Source organism: Nicotiana attenuata, unplaced genomic scaffold, assembly GCF_001879085.1.
Source record: "Nicotiana attenuata strain UT unplaced genomic scaffold, NIATTr2, whole genome shotgun sequence".
Classification (NCBI taxonomy): Eukaryota; Viridiplantae; Streptophyta; class Magnoliopsida; order Solanales; family Solanaceae; genus Nicotiana; species Nicotiana attenuata.
The window spans coordinates 197,101-217,358 of record NW_017671820.1 but is presented as its reverse complement, the minus strand read 5'-3'; the positions used below and the strand labels follow the sequence as shown (position 1 = coordinate 217,358).

Genomic DNA, 20,258 nt, shown 5'->3' with positions numbered 1-20,258 from the left:
TTAAGAAGCAATAAAGGGACAACTGACGAGAGAAAAGAAGGAAAGAAAAAGAAGAATCTCTGGCGGATGAACAGTTGCTTCACTTTTTCTTCTTTACTCATTCATTTACAGTTCTTTTTCACCTCAGATGTAAGCTCATCTCTCGTTTTTGATGTAAAATTATCAAATCAACAAATCTAATATGTTCCTACCTTTCGTTATTTCTCGCTGCATAAGTTTGAATCTGAAGTTAATTATGCTTGGCTAAGATTTACCTTCTTTATTATTGATAATTGAAGTTGGCAAAAGAGTCTTAAACTTTTTATTCAAATAGTATTAATAGAATTTTTTACCACAATTAGGAATGTACTATATTGGGGTTTTCTCCTCCTATATAAAGGAGACCCCAATCATTTTGTAAGGACCATCTCAGATTATTCACTACAATAGAACATTCTACTCTGCTTTCCTTGTTCAACCTGCTCAACAATTATTCTTCAGCTTTATTGTCTTTACTTTATTGTTCATACTTTATTGTTCTTAGCTGACCTCGAGGTCCCTGGGATAACCGAGCTCGAGGCCCCTATTGCTCCATCAACACTGATTTGGTTCATCATTTCTTCCTACTTAATCTTAATATTACTTGCATAATCAATAGTATTAGAATATATCACATATCTTTAAAATCACAAATTATCTTTAATTGTTGCCTACATTTTTCGAGGTAAACATTGACATTTCTACAATAAATTATTTAAAGTAAATATATAAGAAATAAAATTGTAAAAGTTAAAACCACCTCATCTCTAGACCTAAAATTTACACTGTTTTGTGCAACATAACCACCAAAGGATGTGGTGCAGTGGATGGGACTGCTCTTCCCTTAACCAGAGGTCTCGGGTTCGAGCCCTGGGTATGGATCCTTGGTAGGGAGCGCTTCCCCCGAGTGGGGCCCTATGTGGCGCGAATCCGAATATAGTCGGGCTCCAATGCGGGTACCGGACACCGGATGGGAAACCAAAAAAAAAAAGGCCGGAGCTTTGCCAATCTTGCAAACTTTACTAGGGTTACACAACTAAATAGTGAAGAAAAATGGGGAAGAACTGTAATATCGAAAAGTCGGAGGGTCTAAAGGACACGTTATGGGGCTTTTGTCAATCTCGAATACTATCTAGGGTTTATATATATTTTCCTCTTATAATCGCAGTAGCTTCTATTGGTCTGATTCTCTACCCAAAACACAAGCAGTAGTTGCATATAGCGTTGGATCAGATTTAGGAATCAAGATGGACAAGAGTATGATTGGAGATTTGGATTCGCTACCTGAAGCAGATAAGCTTAAAATGGCCGCCATGATTGACCAGCTCCAAATCCGTGACAGGTTCTTACATTTACCCTTTCCGTTTGATATTTATATGCACTTTTTTCACTTGGTGCAATAAATAGGAAACGAATATCCTAAAGGTGTCAAAAGGAATTAGGTTAATTAATCAAAACCACGATTTACTGCTTGCTGTGCCATTAATTCATGCTTATATTTTCTTAGCCGGTTTAAGCTAGCATTTAGAATTTTAACCTATGCACCTTTTCTTATTCCCTAAAGCTGATTTTATATTTCTTTCACTTAATATTTAAATTAAGAATGGAGAGTATTTGGTAATTTGTTCGAATGGTGGTTTTGGAAAGATTGGATCAATGTATATAAGTTAATTAGGCAGTCTATTCAGCATGATGTTTGCTGGTCTTATACTCCTAGGAGCAGCAATCAGCGCTGATTTGTGTTGGATGGTTGTATACTGCTAGTCTTATACTCTAAATGCAAATAAGTCTTCACAAGTTGATTTGGATTTAGTTGTTCTGGAGGCAGAGAAAATGATGGAGGACAGAAGCTAGTAATATATTGACATTACAAAGTAGAAATCGATGATAACTCTAGGGCTTCAGAAGCATAGCTTTCCTAGAGAGCTGTGATGTTTGTAAATATGAGAGAGAGAGAGAGAGAGAGAGAGAGAGAGAGAGAGAGAGAGAGAGAGAGAGAGAGAGAGAGAGAGAGCTATGGTGTGTGTGTGCGCGCGCGCGTGTGTGTTTGTTTGTGCACGCATGTGCATGAATACACACACACACATATTAAGTGAATAGTTACTGTCTAGTGCTACCCTCTTACGGCAGAGCTAATTTGTAATGAGAAGCTGATATGCTGTCTACGCAAGGCAAAGAACTCAACCTATTTTGCACCTAGGTTTAAGCTTGCCTCAAGCAAACATTTTGCATCCCCCCACAGCATAAGTCTAGTTTCATTAGTTTAAATCCAAATAAAGACTTGAAGATGTACACATAATCTGCACTATTGTGCAATCAGCCATGAACTTAGCTAGTGTAGACTGTAGTTAATGTGTTATTTTGGCTAGTTTATTCTATCACATTAGATACTTAGGCAGATGCTTAAGAAGAATCCACTGAGGAATGTGGGAGTACTGTGTTCTTGCCAAGAATCTGCTGGATGGGGTTTCCTGGCTTGTGGCATAGTTTTGAGTTTAATCCTTGGAAATAATCAGCTAATTCTGTTGTGGCCTGTGAGGTTAAGATCTCCAATGTGTGAGGTTGAAATCTCTATCAACCTTGAGCTATTTTTCGGTTCAATGAAGCTTTTGCAGGCATGCCTCGTTGGTTAGCAGCAAACTTATTCGTATCGTACCTTTTGAGCGTAATAAGCTAATTTTGCTGGATTGAGTAATTGTTATTGTAGGCCATATCTTGGTAGTGAGCCACATCACCTATTCGGTATTCATGCCATGAGTTTTTGAGAGTCCAAGCCCTTTCTTGAAAATGAAACTATAGAAAGTAACTTTTATGAAGCCCTTCTCATGGTGCGGAATGAATTAACCTTTTTTATTAGAAGGCTTCTAAAAAGTTGTAACATTTTGTTCGAAATACTGAAATGCTTCTGGAGTAAATAGTATGCACAGTTTGTCAAACTTGGTGGAAAACAACGGAAGATTCAACCAAGAGGCACATGCACATCTTGTACATAATTTGTTGATGCCATCTTCATGTTTATTAATGATATTTGTTGACTTGTCAAAATAATATTGGAGTACTCTCTGGGAAGGATTCTGTTAAGAACACACGGCAAAATATGATTAAAAGAATTAAAAATCTGGGAGGCTATCTGAGCTTTACGTAGTTCACATCAAATGTGTATACTATGTGATAAGTAGCAAATAAAATTTCTAATCAAACATCCAACTGTATTGATCTTAAGTTTGTACTGAATATGCAATTGTCAATTCCTGTTCGGATACTGATACACAAGGGAAAGGACATAGGTAAGTTGCAACATTTCACCTCCGTTAGCTCGTCTATCAGTTCTGCTCCACTGATGTGCATATTTTGTTGCATATGCTGGAAAATAGTAATTTGAGAATTGAGAAAATGAAAATAATATTTACCTTGATAGTCATAAATTAGAGACATCAGAGTAGTTGAAACTGCTATATAGTAAAAGGAAATTCAAAAAGGATTGATTCTGTAAACAAAGAATGAAATAAACTAAAATATCTTAAAGCAGAAACTTGAAGGAAATTGAAGACATTATTTTATTCTCTTACTTCCTGTCTCTTTTAATATTTTCTCATGGTATAGTATTGTAACTCTAAAGCCTCGTCTCTTTTGTCTCGAACAATTGCAGCTTGAGAATGTACAATTCCCTGGTTGAAAGATGTTTCACGGATTGTGTAGACACTTTCAAACGCAAAACTTTGGACAAACAGGAGGAGACCTGTGTCAGGCGATGTGCTGAGAAGTTCTTGAAGCATTCTATGCGTGTGGGTATGAGATTTGCAGAGCTTAACCAAGGCGCACCAACACCAGATTAAAATGCTTCTAGTTTATGCCTGCAATTCAACTCCTCATTACCGTAGGCATTGTCTATTGTGGGTTACTTAAGTAAGGAAAAGGAGGTGGAAGTTCCATGCATATCCTTCGTTTTTGGATCAACAGCTTTCCTCGTCAGATCAATTAGTATACTGTACTTTTACTTCTCAATCCCAAAATATTTCGAGTGAAAAATATTAGAAACTTGAACAGTAGAACTGGACTAGATTGCAGGTCATTTGCTGTTACCATAGCATTCTTTTTTGGCAGCATTCAGGAAAATAATGTGGTATTCAATTTAGTCAAGAATGCAGTTATGTTGCCTTTTTCGCTGTTTATGCTATTTAATGAACTTGAAGTTGATAGAGCTCAATTATTAATTAAAAAAATAAGAATTTGATATAGCTTAGTGGAAATTGTTGCTCCTTGATTGTCCCTGATTGTTACCCCCCTGTTCCAGTTTATCTGAACTTATTTTCTTTTTGGTCTGTACCAAAAAGAATGATCCCTTTCTAAATTTGGTACAATTTAGCTTAAACTTACGATTCTACCCTTAATGAGAAGCTTTTATAACCACACAAATACTTAGGACCCCTTTTTGAATTGTTACACAAATTCCAAAAGTCGTTCATTTTTTCTTAAATTCTGTGCCAGTCAAACATGTTCACATAAATTGGAATGGAGGGAGTACTATTTGATGCCACTTTTCTCCCTTTTTCCGTATCGTCTTTTGTCTCCCTCTCCTTTCTTTCTTTCCCCTCTTTCTTCTTCTTCTTTTTCCCTTTTCTTCCTTTCCACTTTTTTTTAGCCGATGGTGTATCAGAAATAATTTTTCTACCTTTCCATGTATGGTTAAGGTCTGCGTGCACACTACCGTTTTTAGACCTCACCTGTGGAATTATACTGGATATGTTTGTTGTATAGCTTAGTTATGGAATTGAATTCATCTATTTTGCCTACCTTCCACATAAGGGTTGTCAAATAAACACGGTTGCCCTTGATAATCAACTTTATTTTGGTTTCTGATTAGATACTAGTGATTCATGTTATGTCTTTTTCCCAAAAGTTAAAGCAGTGTTTCTTCCGGCAAATTACTTTGGACGGAATTTTGCAACTTCGATCGTCTATGTTGGAAGGTGTTTTCGAAGTGGCTAAATTTGCAAAAGTTCATAAACTTTCATTAGGCATTAAATGGGTTCCCAAAATTGACTATTTGTGCACTTTTTCCCACTATATGGAAGTTATTGGCCATTTTAATTCCGATTCGCATTCCGGGGACTATTTAAGGAGAAAGCATTACTATCAAGAGATTTTTCATTTTTACAAGTTCAAATTGAAGATCTCCGGTTATGGTTGAAGGAATACTCATTACATTTATGGTGGCCGGCCTATGGAATCACTTTCATATATTCACCACGACTAAATTCCCTATTTATCATACTAAGTTGGCGTTTAGTTTAGACATAAGAATTGTAAAATTTAATCAAGTGAAAATGTATTTGAAAATTAAAGTTATATTTGGACATAAATATAATTTTGGGTTAATTTTGAATTTTTGTGAGTGATTTGAGTGAAAATTTTGAAAAACAGTTTTTTTGGAGTTTTTCAAACGGAAAAGGGTCATGTTTGTCCCTGTACTCTTCAAAAATGGTTATATTTGTCCTTCGTTATATTTTTTTGATATTTTTATCCTTACCGTTATACTTTAGGATCATATTTGTCCCTGTACTCTTCAAAAAAGGTCACATTTGTCCTCCGTATACTTTTTGATATATTTATACTTACAGTTATACAGTAGGATCATATTTGCTCCTCGTCCATTAAATCTTTCCTACATGGCGCCTATATGGACTTCTTTTTCTTCCATTTTAAATATGGTCACCTATTTAAGATAATATAACTCGCCCACCCAAATTAAATATGATCACCTATTTAAGATAATGTTCTTTTTCAGCTCCATGTTTTTCGGATAGCAGCGGTAACATATGGGCAAACAAGAACTTTGAACTCAAAACCACTAATCTGATACAACTCACAATTATTGCAGTAACCAAAGTAAATTACGAGAAGTTGCACAACAACGGAGTTAATGACAAAGGTCAGTGCTTAAAATAGAGCACTAACAGAAGCCTAAAACTCGAAGAAAACTTTCAAGTTTATTTAAGAAAATGTCAAGATGAGTGAAGATTTGAATAGTGCCTATAAGCGAGACTGAACCGAGTTGTTGCCGTCGGATGAATTAAAGGTAACACTTCACTCGTTGTCCAAAATTTTCTCGCTCGGACTTGATTTGATAGGTTGTCGCTGCTATCCGGAAAATATGGAGTTGATCCGGATAAGAGAGATGGACGAGTGGGGGATTGGGAATTAGGATTTCTGTTTATTTTAGTTAGTGGGTCTGGTTTAATTGGGAGGCGGGTTAAATTATCTTAAATAGGTGACCATATTTAAATAGGAGGAAAAAGAAATCCACATAGGCACCATGTAAGAAAACAAAGGTGGAACACAGGGATTTAATGGATGAGGGGCAAATATGATCCTAAAGTATAACTGTAAGGATAAATATGCAAGAAAGTATAACGAAGGGCAAACGTAACCCTTTTTGAATAGTACATGGATAAATATGATCCTAAAGTATATAAATATATCAAAAAAGTATAACGAAGGGAAAATATAACCCTTTTTGAAGAGTACAGGGGCAAATATGACCCTTTTTCGTTTTTCAAATTTTCGAAAAATTTTAAAATTCACTTTAACTGAAAATTGAAATTTTGATGACAAACGCTGATTTAGTAAGTAATTTTTTTTCAATAAAGGTAAAAAAGAAAAAAACGGGCTCTAAATTGTAGCCGTGGATCAACCATCAAGGAGATAGCCACTCGGTTAAGACTTATCCATCAAATCAACGCGAAAATTTCCAATCCAACGGTGTAAAATTACCCAGGAATATCTAAACCGATGAACATGTTATTCAACGTATATCCACTGAAGTGAGCCGTTTGAGGTTCAAACTTTCTTTTCGTAACCTACACGGGAAACCGTTAACGCCGTTACGGCACTCGCGTTAAATCTGTCATAATTCCAAGCAACAAAATGTTTAACGGCTACCAAACGGCCCCGTCGGTGACCCCCTTGATATATTCGTTATGTACAAAACCTTATATTTTTGTTTAATATTATGAAGATTTACTTTTCTCTAAAATTCAACGGGCAAAATTTATTTTAGCTCAATTCATCTCTTAATCTCTCTCTCTCTAGGGAACTGAGAGATTTATTATTAGGTTTTGAATGAGCTTAAATATAAGGTCAGTTTGCTGTTAACTTCTTAAAATTGCGTTAAAAGTATCAGTTTATTTACTCTATTTTTTTTTTTATTGATTTTTGATCAATTTAGTTTCAGCTTTATTTTATTCAACCTGTATAGCTTGGTTAATCTGAATCGATTTTTGGTTATTTTGTTGAAAAGTTAATGTTTGGATCGGTTTTTTTTAATGGAATATATTGCTTTGAGTTTTTTGCTTACTTATAATTTTGATCTGAAAATCGAAATATGATGTTCGGGTTGAGTTATATACATAAAAATTATTAGGTTTCTAATAAAGTTGGGATTTTTTCATTGAATTTTGCTATTGGATTGGTGATTTAAGGTTTTTGAGTTGTGAAGCATGGATGAATTGAAAATAGAGGATTGCTGTACCGAGAATAAGCAATCAACGGCTGCTTCAGCTTCTTCGGTTTCTGAAAATAGTGGCAGTGTAACTGTAAAGTCATTGGAAGTATGCAGCCCGACGCCTACATCACCAGCTCATCGGTAAATATTGTTTGGTTCTCTATATATGATTTCCTAGATTAGAACCAGCATATTTGACCTTGTATACTTGCTAATAATAGTTTTGAATCTGAACATTGGGAGAGCATACTTGCGAGTTTTGATTTCAAAGTTTATCTGAAGTTTATATTTTCTTTTTCGTAGATGACTTTTAAGTACCATTCTTTGGTACTTCGGGTAAAGTTTGGCTTTTTTTAAAGTGGAATCCCTAGTCATGAGATGGTATAACACTCCAATTAATTCTGTTTCACACCTTAATTTAGGTCATTTGTGAATTAGATTAGAATTTAGTACTACTTTGTGGCGTATGAAAGTGATTCAGCAGCTGAATAGCATCAAAATGTCAAGATTTTCTGTCATGAAGACAATAGATTATTAGAGTCGAAATGTCATGCAATTTTTTCTCCTGTCATCTCCTTCATTCAGTCACATAGCGGATTCACGGTCATGTGAAATATCATGTTTCTCTATTGAGGGGTGTTTGAAGTTCACGGTGTTTCTGCTGCTAATTTTTTGGTTTTGAATGGCTGTGGCAAGATATAGATGTAGAGTAGTGATTGATGCTTATTGGTTTTGGCATTTTGTGATTCTTGCTTCCATCTGGACCACATGTAAATAATGAGATCCTTACAATGAGTTGATTTTTGCAGGAGAACCACTGGTCCAATTAGACGAGCAAAAGGTGGTTGGACTCCTGAAGAGGTAAGTAGTTTTTTGTATATGCATGATACAATCTTCTGGTGTAAGATAGCCCAATAGCCTAAAAGCTCAAGCCCTCAGGCTATAGTGAGTGGCAGTTCTCAAGTTCAATAGTGGATACTACTAAGTTACTAATGAAAAATCGTAGGATTGGAAAAGTTGGTTTCTGGTGGAACACTTTTTCTAATGAGTTTGTTTGTGCTTCTACAGCCCCATGGAATATAAACATTAATGTGCTCTATTCCTAGAATTTCTTATTTATTGTTGCTTGTCTTTTGTATGATTAATTCAGCTTTTGGTTTTACTTTGAGGAATCATGCATTGATTAGATAAATTTCCCAATGCCACAGGATGATACTTTGAGAAGGGCTGTTGCAGTTTACAGGGGGAAGTGCTGGAAGAAAATAGGTATAATTTCTTTGCTAGTTGTTTTGGAAGTTATTAAAGATTGAACAATCTTCAGCAGCTAGTTCCTTCATTACCTATCACAGATTTAAAACTCTTGTGCTGCAAAACTTGTTTTTTTTATAAGGTAATAAATTTCATTAAAGAATGGAAAACACATTCCCGAATACAAGGAGTATACCAAAAAGTAGAAAGCCTTGAAAAAAACATGGGAGATGCATGTCTGCTGTCCCTTTTCCCATTTCAAAATAGCAGGCAAAAGTAAATGTCCATGCATATAAATATTGCTTATGAACTGTGATTCGAACACACTGACACTCATCTTTGAAAGTTGATGTTGTTGAATATCAGAGGTTGTAATATGATTACTATGGAACCCTATTTCTACAAATAATATCGAATAGGAAAATGATTCTATGCCAAGATAGGGAGCAATATTTGACCGAAAGTAAGCTACTACACTTGCAGTAAAAATCATATTAGGTTGATTAAATAAGGGATCTCTAACCACTTATTATCATATGACTCTATAAGCTGGGAATAAAGCACATAAGATCTGAGGTGCCACTAGGTGTAAAAGTCAATCTAAGTACTCGGGGAAGAGTTTAGCTTAAGTACTCAGTAAAAACCATATTAGGTTGATTTCTTAATTGGCTTGCTGTAAATCCTCCATGACGAATTTAACCTAGGGCAAATCATTTGCTTTCTTTGCTTTGCTCTGATACATCATCCTTCCCAGAGACCAGCAGAGTCTTCTTTCTTGGCTAAACGCAAAAGGTCCCATGGCTGGCTTGCCTCTCTCTAGGTTGACCTTTTTGCTTGAACTAGTGGTATTTTACTCGTGCAGTGGTGTAGCCCATGGTGCAGTCAGCTATGATATAGTCAACCTTCTTCTTTAGCTGTACATAGATTTCTTGGAGGAGATAGTTGATTTGTTGTTGATTAATATGGCAGTTTTTGGTCTGGCGTAATTGTACCATCTTGGTACCTTCATTAATAAAACTTTACCTTAAAAAAATGATATACTCAGCCTTCTTCTTTGGCAGGTCAATTTACGACATGTAGTGGTTCTCTCTTGAACAAAATTATCTCAGATCTGTAGGTGGTTTATTTGTGTGTGTGTTTTGAATGCATCTCTAATTGACATGCTAGGCCAATATGTTCAAACATGTTATTACTTATATGCTGTTCTGAATTATTTGTAGCTTAGATCTAGGCTAGCTTTGGCATTTACTTCTGCAATTGGGTCCATACTACAATAAAGGTGTCTAATGGGTGGGCCGGGCCGGGTAGACTTTTTTTTTGAACCGGACGGGTTGGGGTTACGGGCCGGTTCCGGTTAATTGTTAACGGGTTTAACGGGTTCGGGTTTATCCGGGTAAAAAGTAACCCGTGCGGGTAGGGGTTTACGGGGCCGGGCCGGGCCGGGTTTACAGGTATTTCAATTTTTTTAAAAAAAGTTTTTGTACACATATTGTAATTTATATAAAATATAAAGTAAAATATATAAAGATAACAATGATTATGGAAAAAATTGCACTTATAAATTGCAAGTGCAACATGTATTTCAAATTTTCAAATTTCAAAATTCAACTCTTACAAGTTACAACTTACAAGTTACAACCAAGTACTAAATTTGACAAGTACTAAATTCAAAGTTTTTGCATTGCCCTTGTAAGTTCTTCATAATCAAATATGAACTGATTGTCCTTCTTCTGGAGTGTTAAATTCAGATGGGTTATCATGTGTTAAATTCAGATGGGTTACCATGTGTTAATATATCTCCAAGTTCCTCGTCTTCTGGGCTATCAACATCTTCACGTCCTTGATTTCTTCGTTCCGATCTAATCCAATCTCTGAAACATACTAAAACTTCCAAAGCATTGCTTCTCAATGAGTGACGGGTGTCTCCTAGTTGTTGTCTTGCTTGACTAAATGCACTCTCTGATGCAACAGTTGAAATTGGCATATTCAGCACGTCCCGAGCCATAGCGGAAAGAACATGAAATTGCTTTTCATTGTCACGCCACCATCCCAATGCTGAAAATTCCTTTGTGCAAATCTCCTTTTGCTTTTGCAAGTAGAATTGAAGTTCATCAATGTTTCTGCTACTGGTTTGAGTTGTAGCAAATGTAGAAAAAATATTAAAACTATCAACTATTTCATCATCATGCAAAGTAGTAGAACTTGAAGAAGTGGTACACTGCACAGTGGGAACATTGGCTACATTAAGAGCAACAACATCAACTATATTTGCATAATAATTATATAATATTTGTAAATTATCATTTAGATTGTTCATACAAGTAAAAATATCTGGGGTTTCAGTTGCTCCAATCTCCATGTAAGTATATAAAGCATTGATTAATTGGTGACAATCAGCCATCTTAATAGAAGGATTTAAAACATCGCCAATTAAGTAAATCTGAGGAATTGGAAAGAAATATTTTTTGAATTTGTCTTGCATTTCTTCAACAGCAGCCTTATATTTTTCTTTCTTCTTAAATTCAAAGAGTAGAAAAGCAATTTCAGCTATATGTACTAAAACCATTGTAACAGTAGGGTAGTATGCTCCAGAAAACTCAACAGTAGCTATATAAAATTTATGTAAAAATTGAATAACATCATCAATGACCTCCCAAGTAGCAGGTGTTGACATACGGTTTCTACCAGTACAATGCGCATTAGCAACTTCAGTTATTGGAAATCTATATTTGTAGCAACATTTTAAAAATATGTAAGTATAATTCCACCTAGTAACAATTTCGTCTGGCATGAATCTTGGTTTAAGGTTATACTCGGTACACTTATTCTTAAATTCCCTAATTCTAGATTGTCTGTTATTTCCTTGAATAACACCAACTGCTCTTCTAACATGAATAATCTCAGTTGAAAATAAATCAAGGCCACTTTTAACAATTAAATTATAAATATGACATGCACACGTAACATGAAAAATTTCTTCAAGTGGCGGTTGCAAATGCATTTTTAATAATGAAATTGCGGCAGTATTGTTAGAAGCATTATCAAAAGACATACACAATACTTTTTGGTTAAGATTATAAAATCGAACAACTTCATTAATGGTACTACTTATAAACACAGCAGTATGACTCTGATCTTCATCATATTTAAAAGCGATAATACGTTTTTGCATGCAAAATAAATCATTTATCCAATGACATGTAAATGTCAAATAATCATTTCCATTAACAGCATGGCCAAATAAAATTAGAAGATAAATTGAAGAATTTGAAGTCTTGAAAATTGGAGATTGAGAGAATGAGAGAAAATTGAGATTGAGAAATGAGAGTTGAGTGAAGCAATGAAGAAGAGGGGGGGGGGGGGGGTCTATTTATAGTTTTAGTGAAGGTTAATTTTGTAAACTGAAAAAAGGTTAAATTTTAAAGAAAAAAGAGGCTATTAATGCAATTAACCCGTTGGGCAACGGATCCCTGCCAGGGGTGACCGTTGCCAACGGTCAGTGGGCCCCACTGATTTCAAAAAAAAAAAAAAAAGAATTAGCTGTTATACCGGTCCGGTCTGGTTCGGTTAAACCGGTACACGACATTGTTCACGTGGACCGGGTTTGACCGGTCCGGTTAACCGTTACAAAAAAAATAAACGGACCAACCCCCTCTACCCCTCCTATCCAGCCCCACCCGGCCCCCTATGTACCGGGCCGGTCTGGTTCCGGTTTTAACCGGTCTGGGCCGGTCCGGTTACGGGTCAACCCGGCCCATTAGACACCTCTATACTACAATCATCATGTGATTCTCTATTTCGTTTTTCTCAACTTCCTGTGTTGTAATTGTTGTTTGTAATATGACATGAAATTTTCACATTGGCTATACCAGCAAAACACATTAGATGGAGAGTGTAACAAGCATATGTCGAGGATAAAATGGGAGAAGGTTGCCTGAGATGATTTCTGTTATCCTACGTAGACCTCCAAACTGGTGGTACTTAGGCATGGCACAATATTTGGATGGTTGAAGGTGTTAGAACAATACGAGATTGATCTAAAATCACAAGGAGAGAAGTCGACTTTTGGAATTCATGTGATTACTAAGAACAAAATTGAGTGGAAGCAAAGGATTCATATACGGAATATCAACTAATTGAACAAAAAGAATATCAACTAATTGGAACTAAGACTTGTTATTGGTGCACCTGAGGTTGGTGTTTGTGAAGAGTCTTTTAGTTTGATTAGAATTTGTATGTCGGTTTAAGGATAAGTGTGAGATTTGGAATTGAGTATTGGAATGGAATGAGACCAAATAGAAGAATAGATATCGAGGATTCATGTAGCCGACTCCAACTTGTTTGGCGTTTAGGTATAGTTGTTGATATATTAAAGAATGGTGAATATGTTTGTTCCATAATAGAGTCTGCCAAACCTGGTTTAACAGATGGTAAACTTGTAAGGTTTACCAACGAGCGGACACACAACTTAAACAAATGTTAACTTGTTTGAAGTTTTTTGTGAGTCACTCTTGATTTGTTTGATATCAACTGTTATTGGTTGTTGATCAATGGGCAACGTATTTCACTCAGTTCTTGATTTAAGCTTATCCTGTAACTAGATAAAAAAATCTGGTTTTATTCAAACCCTGATGTACATGCAGCTGAATTCTTTCCGGATAGATCTGAAGTGCAATGCCTGCATCGATGGCAAAAGGTTCTGAACCCAGACCTTGTAAAAGGACCCTGGACTCAAGAGGTTGGTGTTGCTTTTCTTCTATGTTAATCTGTTCTTCTAGATTGTGCTTCGATGATCTTGGTAATTTTCGATGTCCTTCAGTTTATTGGTGATTTGTGTATAGGAGGATGATAAGATCATTGAACTGGTGGCAAGGTATGGCCCTACAAAATGGTCTGTCATAGCCAAATCATTGCCTGGTCGGATAGGGAAGCAATGCCGTGAGAGGTAAGACCAGATATGGTGGTCATAAGTTGTGTAAATGTTATCCTTGTTTAATTTAACAGTTCCTTCCATATATCAATAGAGCTATCTGTTGATGCATTGCTAACTTTCACCATTGTGGGACTTAGATACTACATGGTCAGTCAAAGATATATAAATATGACTACCTTGCTTTTACCGATTCAACTTTTTCTGCTAATATCACAATCAATTCTTCATTTTCCTTTTCAAATTGGGAGAGCTTACTGCATTGGTTTAATGATGATTTTTTTCTTCAGGTGGCACAATCATTTGAATCCAAATATTAAAAAAGATGCCTGGACGTTGGAGGAGGAACTAGCACTCCTAGATGCTCATCGGATCTATGGGAACAAGTGGGCTGAAATAGCTAAAGTCCTACCTGGAAGGTAATCATTCAGCACAGATATTGAACATCTTTAGGTGGGTCCAACACTAGTAGATGATCTGAAGAAGTTATGAATTCTTCATTAAGTAGATTAAAGAGAAAAAAAAATCTATATGGCGTTTTCTGCTATTGGGTTCTAAGCAGTCACCAAAGAAAAACTACAGGAAAAAGATCCTGAAAGATTGTGTGGAGATACTGGAATTGTGTATAATGAATCAGTTTATGCTATTATGTCTTGTAGTGCGACTGTGTGAAGGCCTTTGTTTAGCAGCTAATCTTTAGGCGTAATTTAACTTAATGTTTTTTGTTTGTCCGGCTAATATGCATATTATCCCCATGATAACTGTGCTTTTCACCCGATTGTGGTAGAAAATGATAATTAAGTATGAATTTACTAGTTAGTTCTTGTATGCATATTTCTTATCCGTGGATATCACATTGATAGAAACAAATATCATTGTAGTCATAAAACATTTGATCTGTTTTTGTGTCTTACCTAGTGCTATCTGTTGGTAACTGTTGCTACTCAGAAGCTTGTATATGATTGGTTTTGAGTTTGACTTTAAGGTAGATAAGCTCTGAAGTAAAAAGCTTTTTCAGCCATTGTTCCATATAAATGACGCAATAACCTACAGAAATATACTCAAGAATACGGAATTCATTCATAGTATCTTTTACATCTATTAAACTACTTTTCTTGGTCATAAATGGATGATGTTTTATACAGGACTGATAATGCAATCAAGAACCATTGGAATAGCTCCATGAAGAAGAAGTTAGACTTTTATTTGGCTACTGGAAACCTTCCATCTGTTGGTAGGGACGGCCTTCAAAATGGTTGTAAGGACACAACTGGTACAGCTTCAGCTGAAAAGGCGCTTGTTTACTCACATAAAGGATCAGATTCAACTGAGCTTGCTTCATCAGGAACTACCGATGTGTGTAAAATAGAAAATTGTGACAAGAATCATCAAGATGCCAAACTGCTGGTTGCAAATATTGATGCTTCCAATAGTGGTCCTAAAAATGAGTCTGCTGATTCTGAAGTTGTTAGGTGGGAGGCAGAGTCACCGGTAATGGATTCTATCCATGTTAAACAAATTAAGGAAATCAAGTTTGAAGGATATGGAAAGACTAGTGAAGTTGATCAATTTAAAGTCATTGAAACTCCATTTTCTTGTGAAATTCCTACATATGGTACATTATACTACGAACCTCCACAGTTAGAAAGTTGTATTTCAATGGATTCAGATCATCTGAATATTCGACGGGCACATTGTGAATCTGATTCAAGTCCAAGTTTGTCACCTAGTTCTTTCTTGACTCCACCTAGTAGTCTGAAGGGTAGTAGTTTGTATTCACAAACCCCTGAATCCATACTGAAGACTGCTGCTAGAAGCTTCCCGAATACGCCTTCCATATTTAGGAAGAGGAAATTGAACTACACACCAGGTAATAAAATTGGGAATGCAGATGGAGATACGCATAAGGATGAAGTACATGATGCTTGTGAGGACAAACAAACTGACAGTTCAGAAAAATATGTCATGATTCGGGGAAGTTCTTCGAAAAACCCTTCTTACAATGGTATTGGGCCATGCGATACCCAGGCGTTTAACGCCTCTCCTCCATATCGAATAAGGTCCAAACGGAAGTCCATCTTCAGGTCTGTGGAGAAACAGCTTAAGTTTGCATTCGACAATGAGCAGCACAATACTAGTACTGGAATTAATGATTCAACTGTCAAAGAGATATCACATGTAGCAGATTGTTTGCGTGCAACAAGAATGGGTATCACCTAAAGCCTATGGTAAGAGCCATCCTTTCCTTCTAAACTACTAAAGTATATTGCACATTCTAGTAGTTGAATCCGAAATTGATTCTTATATACATAATTTCCTTATTTAAGTCCTCAATAACATAATATTGGCGACTCAGTTAGAGAATATTCTAACAGCTTCTTTTTTCTTGTATGATTTCTGCTTTACGTCAAGCTTTAGTTCAAACTTCGGACAAAGAATCGAGTTAACAGTGTGTCTAAGTAATCATTCATTAGAAATTTAAACTCCGCTGATGGATCACCAATAAAAAAAAGAGAACTCCGCTCATGGATCACCAATAAAAAAAAAGAGAACTCCGCTCATGGATCACCAATAAAAAAAAAAAAAAAGAGAACTCCGCTCATGGATGATGCACATGGTTGAAATCACATTTTGCCAAATACTGACAATGTAAAATCCATTTATATTGCTATTTCTGCTACTGGAAGTACTAACAGTTTTCCGATATGTGACAAAACGGTTCACTGCCATGCTTTTCTTCAACCTATACTTGTTAGCACTAGCACTATTATGTACTCATGCATGCTCTTGTCATCAATTGCGTGTGACATTATTGGCTGTCTCTAATATTTCTGAAAATATTCTTTAGGGGGGAAGAGCACGAGCATGTTTTTGAGTAGTTCCAATTGGATTACATCATTACCATTATCATCTTTTCTGTGGTGCAGGATAACTGCTGGAATCAGTATTTTTACCCTGCTATTATCCGTGACACCGGCTGTCATGCAGTTGGAATTCTTGAGGTGTTGACCTTCATGAATCAAAAGACCTCATCAAATTCCAGAAGAATTGACCTTGCATATATACGTCTGTGTTAGGTTCCTTCTGAGTTTTCTTTTTTTCTTTTCTCATCTACACCAATTATTTTTAGGTCCTTGGCTATTCATTATACATAGATATTATAACAGTGAGTATTATTGAACTTGAAGATAAGTTGCAATCTATTAGTACAGGAACTCATCTAAGTACATTGGTGGAAAAGTATGTCGAAAATAGTTGTTCAATAAGATCAATTGTTTTGCTGGATAGTATCTTCGCAGTTCATACCAGTAATGAGGTAAAACTATCAGCTTTTCTGGGCTCATATGGTTGATCTCACATGATATTTCTGTCTCAAGTGGACTCAAATGGTTGTATCTGCCAATTATGCTGTACCACTTGTGGACATCAGATAGATACTGAAACTGTGATCGAAGCAGACTTTTGTTATGTTGTTCCCAGATCAACTTCAATATTATGCCATGAGACCTCTAGATAAGGTAAAATATTGCAAAAGTGCATTGTACATGACTTTGAATAGAAGTACAGAGGCATTAAGACAAAGTTACTGGGGAAGAATACAAGCACAATTATAAGCTCAGAGGCGAATAGGCAGTTTCATCTTCAGAAAAAGGAGGGGAAGAACCTGACATTCACACTTCTCCTAAACCAATTGGAGTCCTCAAATTAGAGCGGTATACAAATTACACATGGTAAAAATTTACCTGGGGTTTATAATTAACAAGCAAATAAAATGTCTAGACTTCAATCACTTGATCATTGGTAAGTGATATGTATATGGATAAATTGTTTTGTTTAGCGCAAACATCACGTGCATGTAAGTGTTTCCCACATTGTGGGGAATCCTAAAGAGTGAATAAATGCAAAAGAAAAAGCCCCATCTCCTGCTAAACTTTGGTCTAGCTCACACGTAATGTGTGGGCACACACTAGGTGTACTTCGCAAGTTCAAACTCTACAATAAACAGACGTCTTATATCTAAGTGGTGATAGGTGTGTGTTTGGGTTGGGGGGGGGGGGGGGGGGAGGCTATCAGGTTTAGAACCTTGTGCCATCGACCCTAAATGACTTAATGGTCAAAAAAACAAAAAAATAAAATAAAATAAAATGGCAACCTAGAGGCTAGAGTGTTGTTGGATTTGAATTTAAGTCATTTAATTTTGACTTTAATAAATTCAGATTTATTAAGCCAAAATGTTCACTTGAGTTAATATATCTTGAATTTATGATTTAGTCCAAATTTTGTTAGTGACGTGATCTAATAAAATTTTACATATATAAAATATGCATACTTAGGGTGTGTTTGGTATAACGGAAAATATTTTTCTGTGGTTTTCTTGAAAAATAAGTAGTAATCTTATTCATTTTCCGGTGCTTGGTACGCAAATTAAAGAAAATAACTTCTCAAGAGTATTCATAAATAATTTAGATACAATAAACATGAAGCCGTAAACTTTCGAACCAACAACCTTCCGAACCCACAAATTTCACAAACTTCCGAACCGCTAAACTTTCGAAACCGCGAACTTTCGAACCCGTAAACTTTATAATTTCTAAACCCGCAAACTTCCAAACACATAAACTTGTAAAATTTTGAACCTGTAAATCGAAAGATGAAAAAACTAAAACTGAAAATATATTTTAAAAAAATTTCGGGGGGGGGGGGGGGTCTGGGGCAAGGAGCGGGGCGGCGGGGGTGAGCAGAAACTAAAAAAACAGAAATTTAAAATTACAAAAAAAGGTAAAAAAATAATATTTTTTGCAGGGTGGGTGGTGACGAATTTTTTTTTTTGGAGAGAGGGGGTGGGGTGGGTTGGCGTGGGGTGGGGAATAAGGTGAGAAGGTTGAGAAGGAGTTTTGGAAAATGTTTTCCCTTCTCTTGATAAGGAAAATATTTTCCTCCAATAAATGAGTTCATAAGGAAAATGTTTTCCAAAATATTTAAGCCAACCAAACATGAGAAAATTGGAAAATATTTTCCGGAAAATGTTTTTCTTCGTACCTAACACACCCTTAGTATGTTTGAACACTAAAGTTGGCTGGAGGGGGAGGGGGGGGGGGGGGGTTTGAATAAATCTTTTCTCTTATTCCCCTCCGTGGGTTGTTAAAGACTTCAATACTTCATAGGTTGAAACGAGATCATCCTAAATAGAGCACTCGTTGTAATACTTAAGGTCCACATCTTGAGTTGGTTTCTATCATTTATTTCCCGGAGAGTGAACTCCTTTTCATAGACAATCCACTCAAGCAGAGGCGGATACAACGTAAAAATAGCACGGTCTAGCCAGTTTTTGGACTGGTCATTCAAAAATAGCCAGCGTTTATCAAGTCGATGAAAAATAGCCACTATTTTGCTGCAACAGAGACCGGTCCAGCATAATATACTGGAGTTCGGTGCACCTGTGTATGAACTTCCAGCATATTATGCTGGAACTCTAACACACGGAAATTTCCAGCATAATATACTGGAGATTCGAGCACTTGTGTATGAACTTCCAGCATATTATACTGGACTGGTATACTTTGCTAGAACTCCAGTATATTATGCTGGAGTTCTAATGTACTTATGCTGGAACTCCATCATATTATGCTGGAGTTCCAGCATACTTATCATGGAACTCCAATATAATATGCTGGAACTCCAGCATAATATACTGGCGTATTTTTCGGGTTTTGAACAGTATTTTCGCTCAGATTTATCTTTAATGAAAAGTGGCTAAATTTCGATTACTTTTGAAACTGGGCTATTTTTGAACGACCACTTGTAAATCTGGCTATTTTTGAATTTCTCCGGGATACAACGTGTCAGCATCGGGTTCAACTGAACCCAATAATTTTAACGTGGAATATAAATTTATGTGTAAAATTTCATTAATATCGTAATGTATAACAATATAAACTCATAACTTTAAAATACGATTGGTTCAATGCTAAAATCTTAAATTTTAGATTCACCTCTGCACTCAAGAGTGAACTCCTTCATGAAAATAAAAAAACAAAGAGTAATAAGAGGAGAATGGTGAAGGTAAATGCCAATTACTAATCATGCATTATGAAGTTAACTAATTCTTCGTTTTGATGAAGATACAAATGTAAAGTATTTTAATTATAATTAATTAACAATGACATTAACAATCAGCCGTCTTAGCTCAGCTGGTAGAGCGCGTGGCTTTTAACCACGTGGTCGTGGGTTCGATTCCCACAGACGGCGACAGCTGCTGTTTAATGTGTTATCTTTTTTGGCATTTAATTAGTAGTTCTGTGTGAGAGGTCACAAAGGTTTTTGCCATTTTCTTTTTTTAAGTTCTTTCCTTGTATAGAAGTTAGTGACCCATGTGAATTTTCACTTACTCTTGAAAATTTCATTAAGCAAAATTTTGTCCTCATTTAAGGAATTTGTGCCAAAATAATTTGGGTATTACACACTCGGAAGATTGAAAACTTACGGTTTCACAAGGCAGCTGGCAAGTTATGACTTTAGTACAATCTATATCTTTAAATTGTTCACAAATTTTACTCT

General features: G+C 35.9%; 2 protein-coding genes and 1 non-coding gene across 4 annotated transcripts; all 3 read left to right on the top strand.

The window, feature by feature from the left end:
• Positions 1–1,162: 1,162 nt before the first annotated feature.
• On the top strand, positions 1,163–4,225 carry LOC109210404 (mitochondrial import inner membrane translocase subunit Tim9). The gene is made up of 2 exons (XM_019373818.1): positions 1,163–1,360; positions 3,668–4,225. Exons 1-2 carry the CDS (start codon positions 1,266–1,268, stop codon positions 3,852–3,854), a joined length of 282 nt encoding a protein of 93 aa, XP_019229363.1. The 5' UTR covers positions 1,163–1,265; the 3' UTR covers positions 3,855–4,225.
• A 2,776-nt stretch (positions 4,226–7,001) lies between these two features.
• LOC109210403 lies at positions 7,002–16,990 on the top strand. 2 transcript variants are annotated; one of them, XM_019373815.1, is made up of 9 exons: positions 7,002–7,157; positions 7,517–7,663; positions 8,332–8,383; positions 8,731–8,788; positions 13,414–13,508; positions 13,612–13,715; positions 13,991–14,119; positions 14,846–15,928; positions 16,628–16,990. In XM_019373815.1, exons 1-8 carry the CDS (start codon positions 7,141–7,143, stop codon positions 15,918–15,920), a joined length of 1,677 nt encoding a protein of 558 aa, XP_019229360.1. In that variant the 5' UTR covers positions 7,002–7,140; the 3' UTR covers positions 15,921–15,928; positions 16,628–16,990. The 2 variants fall into 2 exon arrangements, with proteins under 2 accessions (XP_019229360.1, XP_019229362.1); XM_019373817.1 differs by having other exon boundaries at positions 7,500–7,663.
• A 2,886-nt stretch (positions 16,991–19,876) lies between these two features.
• Positions 19,877–19,949, top strand: TRNAK-UUU. Its single transcript has one exon. It is a non-coding gene; the product is annotated as a tRNA-Lys (tRNA).
• The last annotated feature ends 309 nt before the right edge of the window (positions 19,950–20,258 follow it).

What these genes read in the sequence shown, in the direction of transcription:
- LOC109210404 (XM_019373818.1), top strand. Translation starts at nt 1,266, where the DNA reads ATGGACAAGAGTATGATTGGAGATTTGGATTCGCTACCTGAAGCAGAT. An exon ending in CAGCTCCAAATCCGTGACAG is followed by an intron (nt 1,361 to 3,667) that starts GTTCTTACATTT and finishes GAACAATTGCAG; the next exon opens with CTTGAGAATGTACAATTCCC.
- LOC109210403 (XM_019373815.1), top strand. An exon ending in GGGAAGCAATGCCGTGAGAG is followed by an intron (nt 13,716 to 13,990) that starts GTAAGACCAGAT and finishes TTTTTTCTTCAG; the next exon opens with GTGGCACAATCATTTGAATC. An exon ending in GCTAAAGTCCTACCTGGAAG is followed by an intron (nt 14,120 to 14,845) that starts GTAATCATTCAG and finishes TGTTTTATACAG; the next exon opens with GACTGATAATGCAATCAAGA.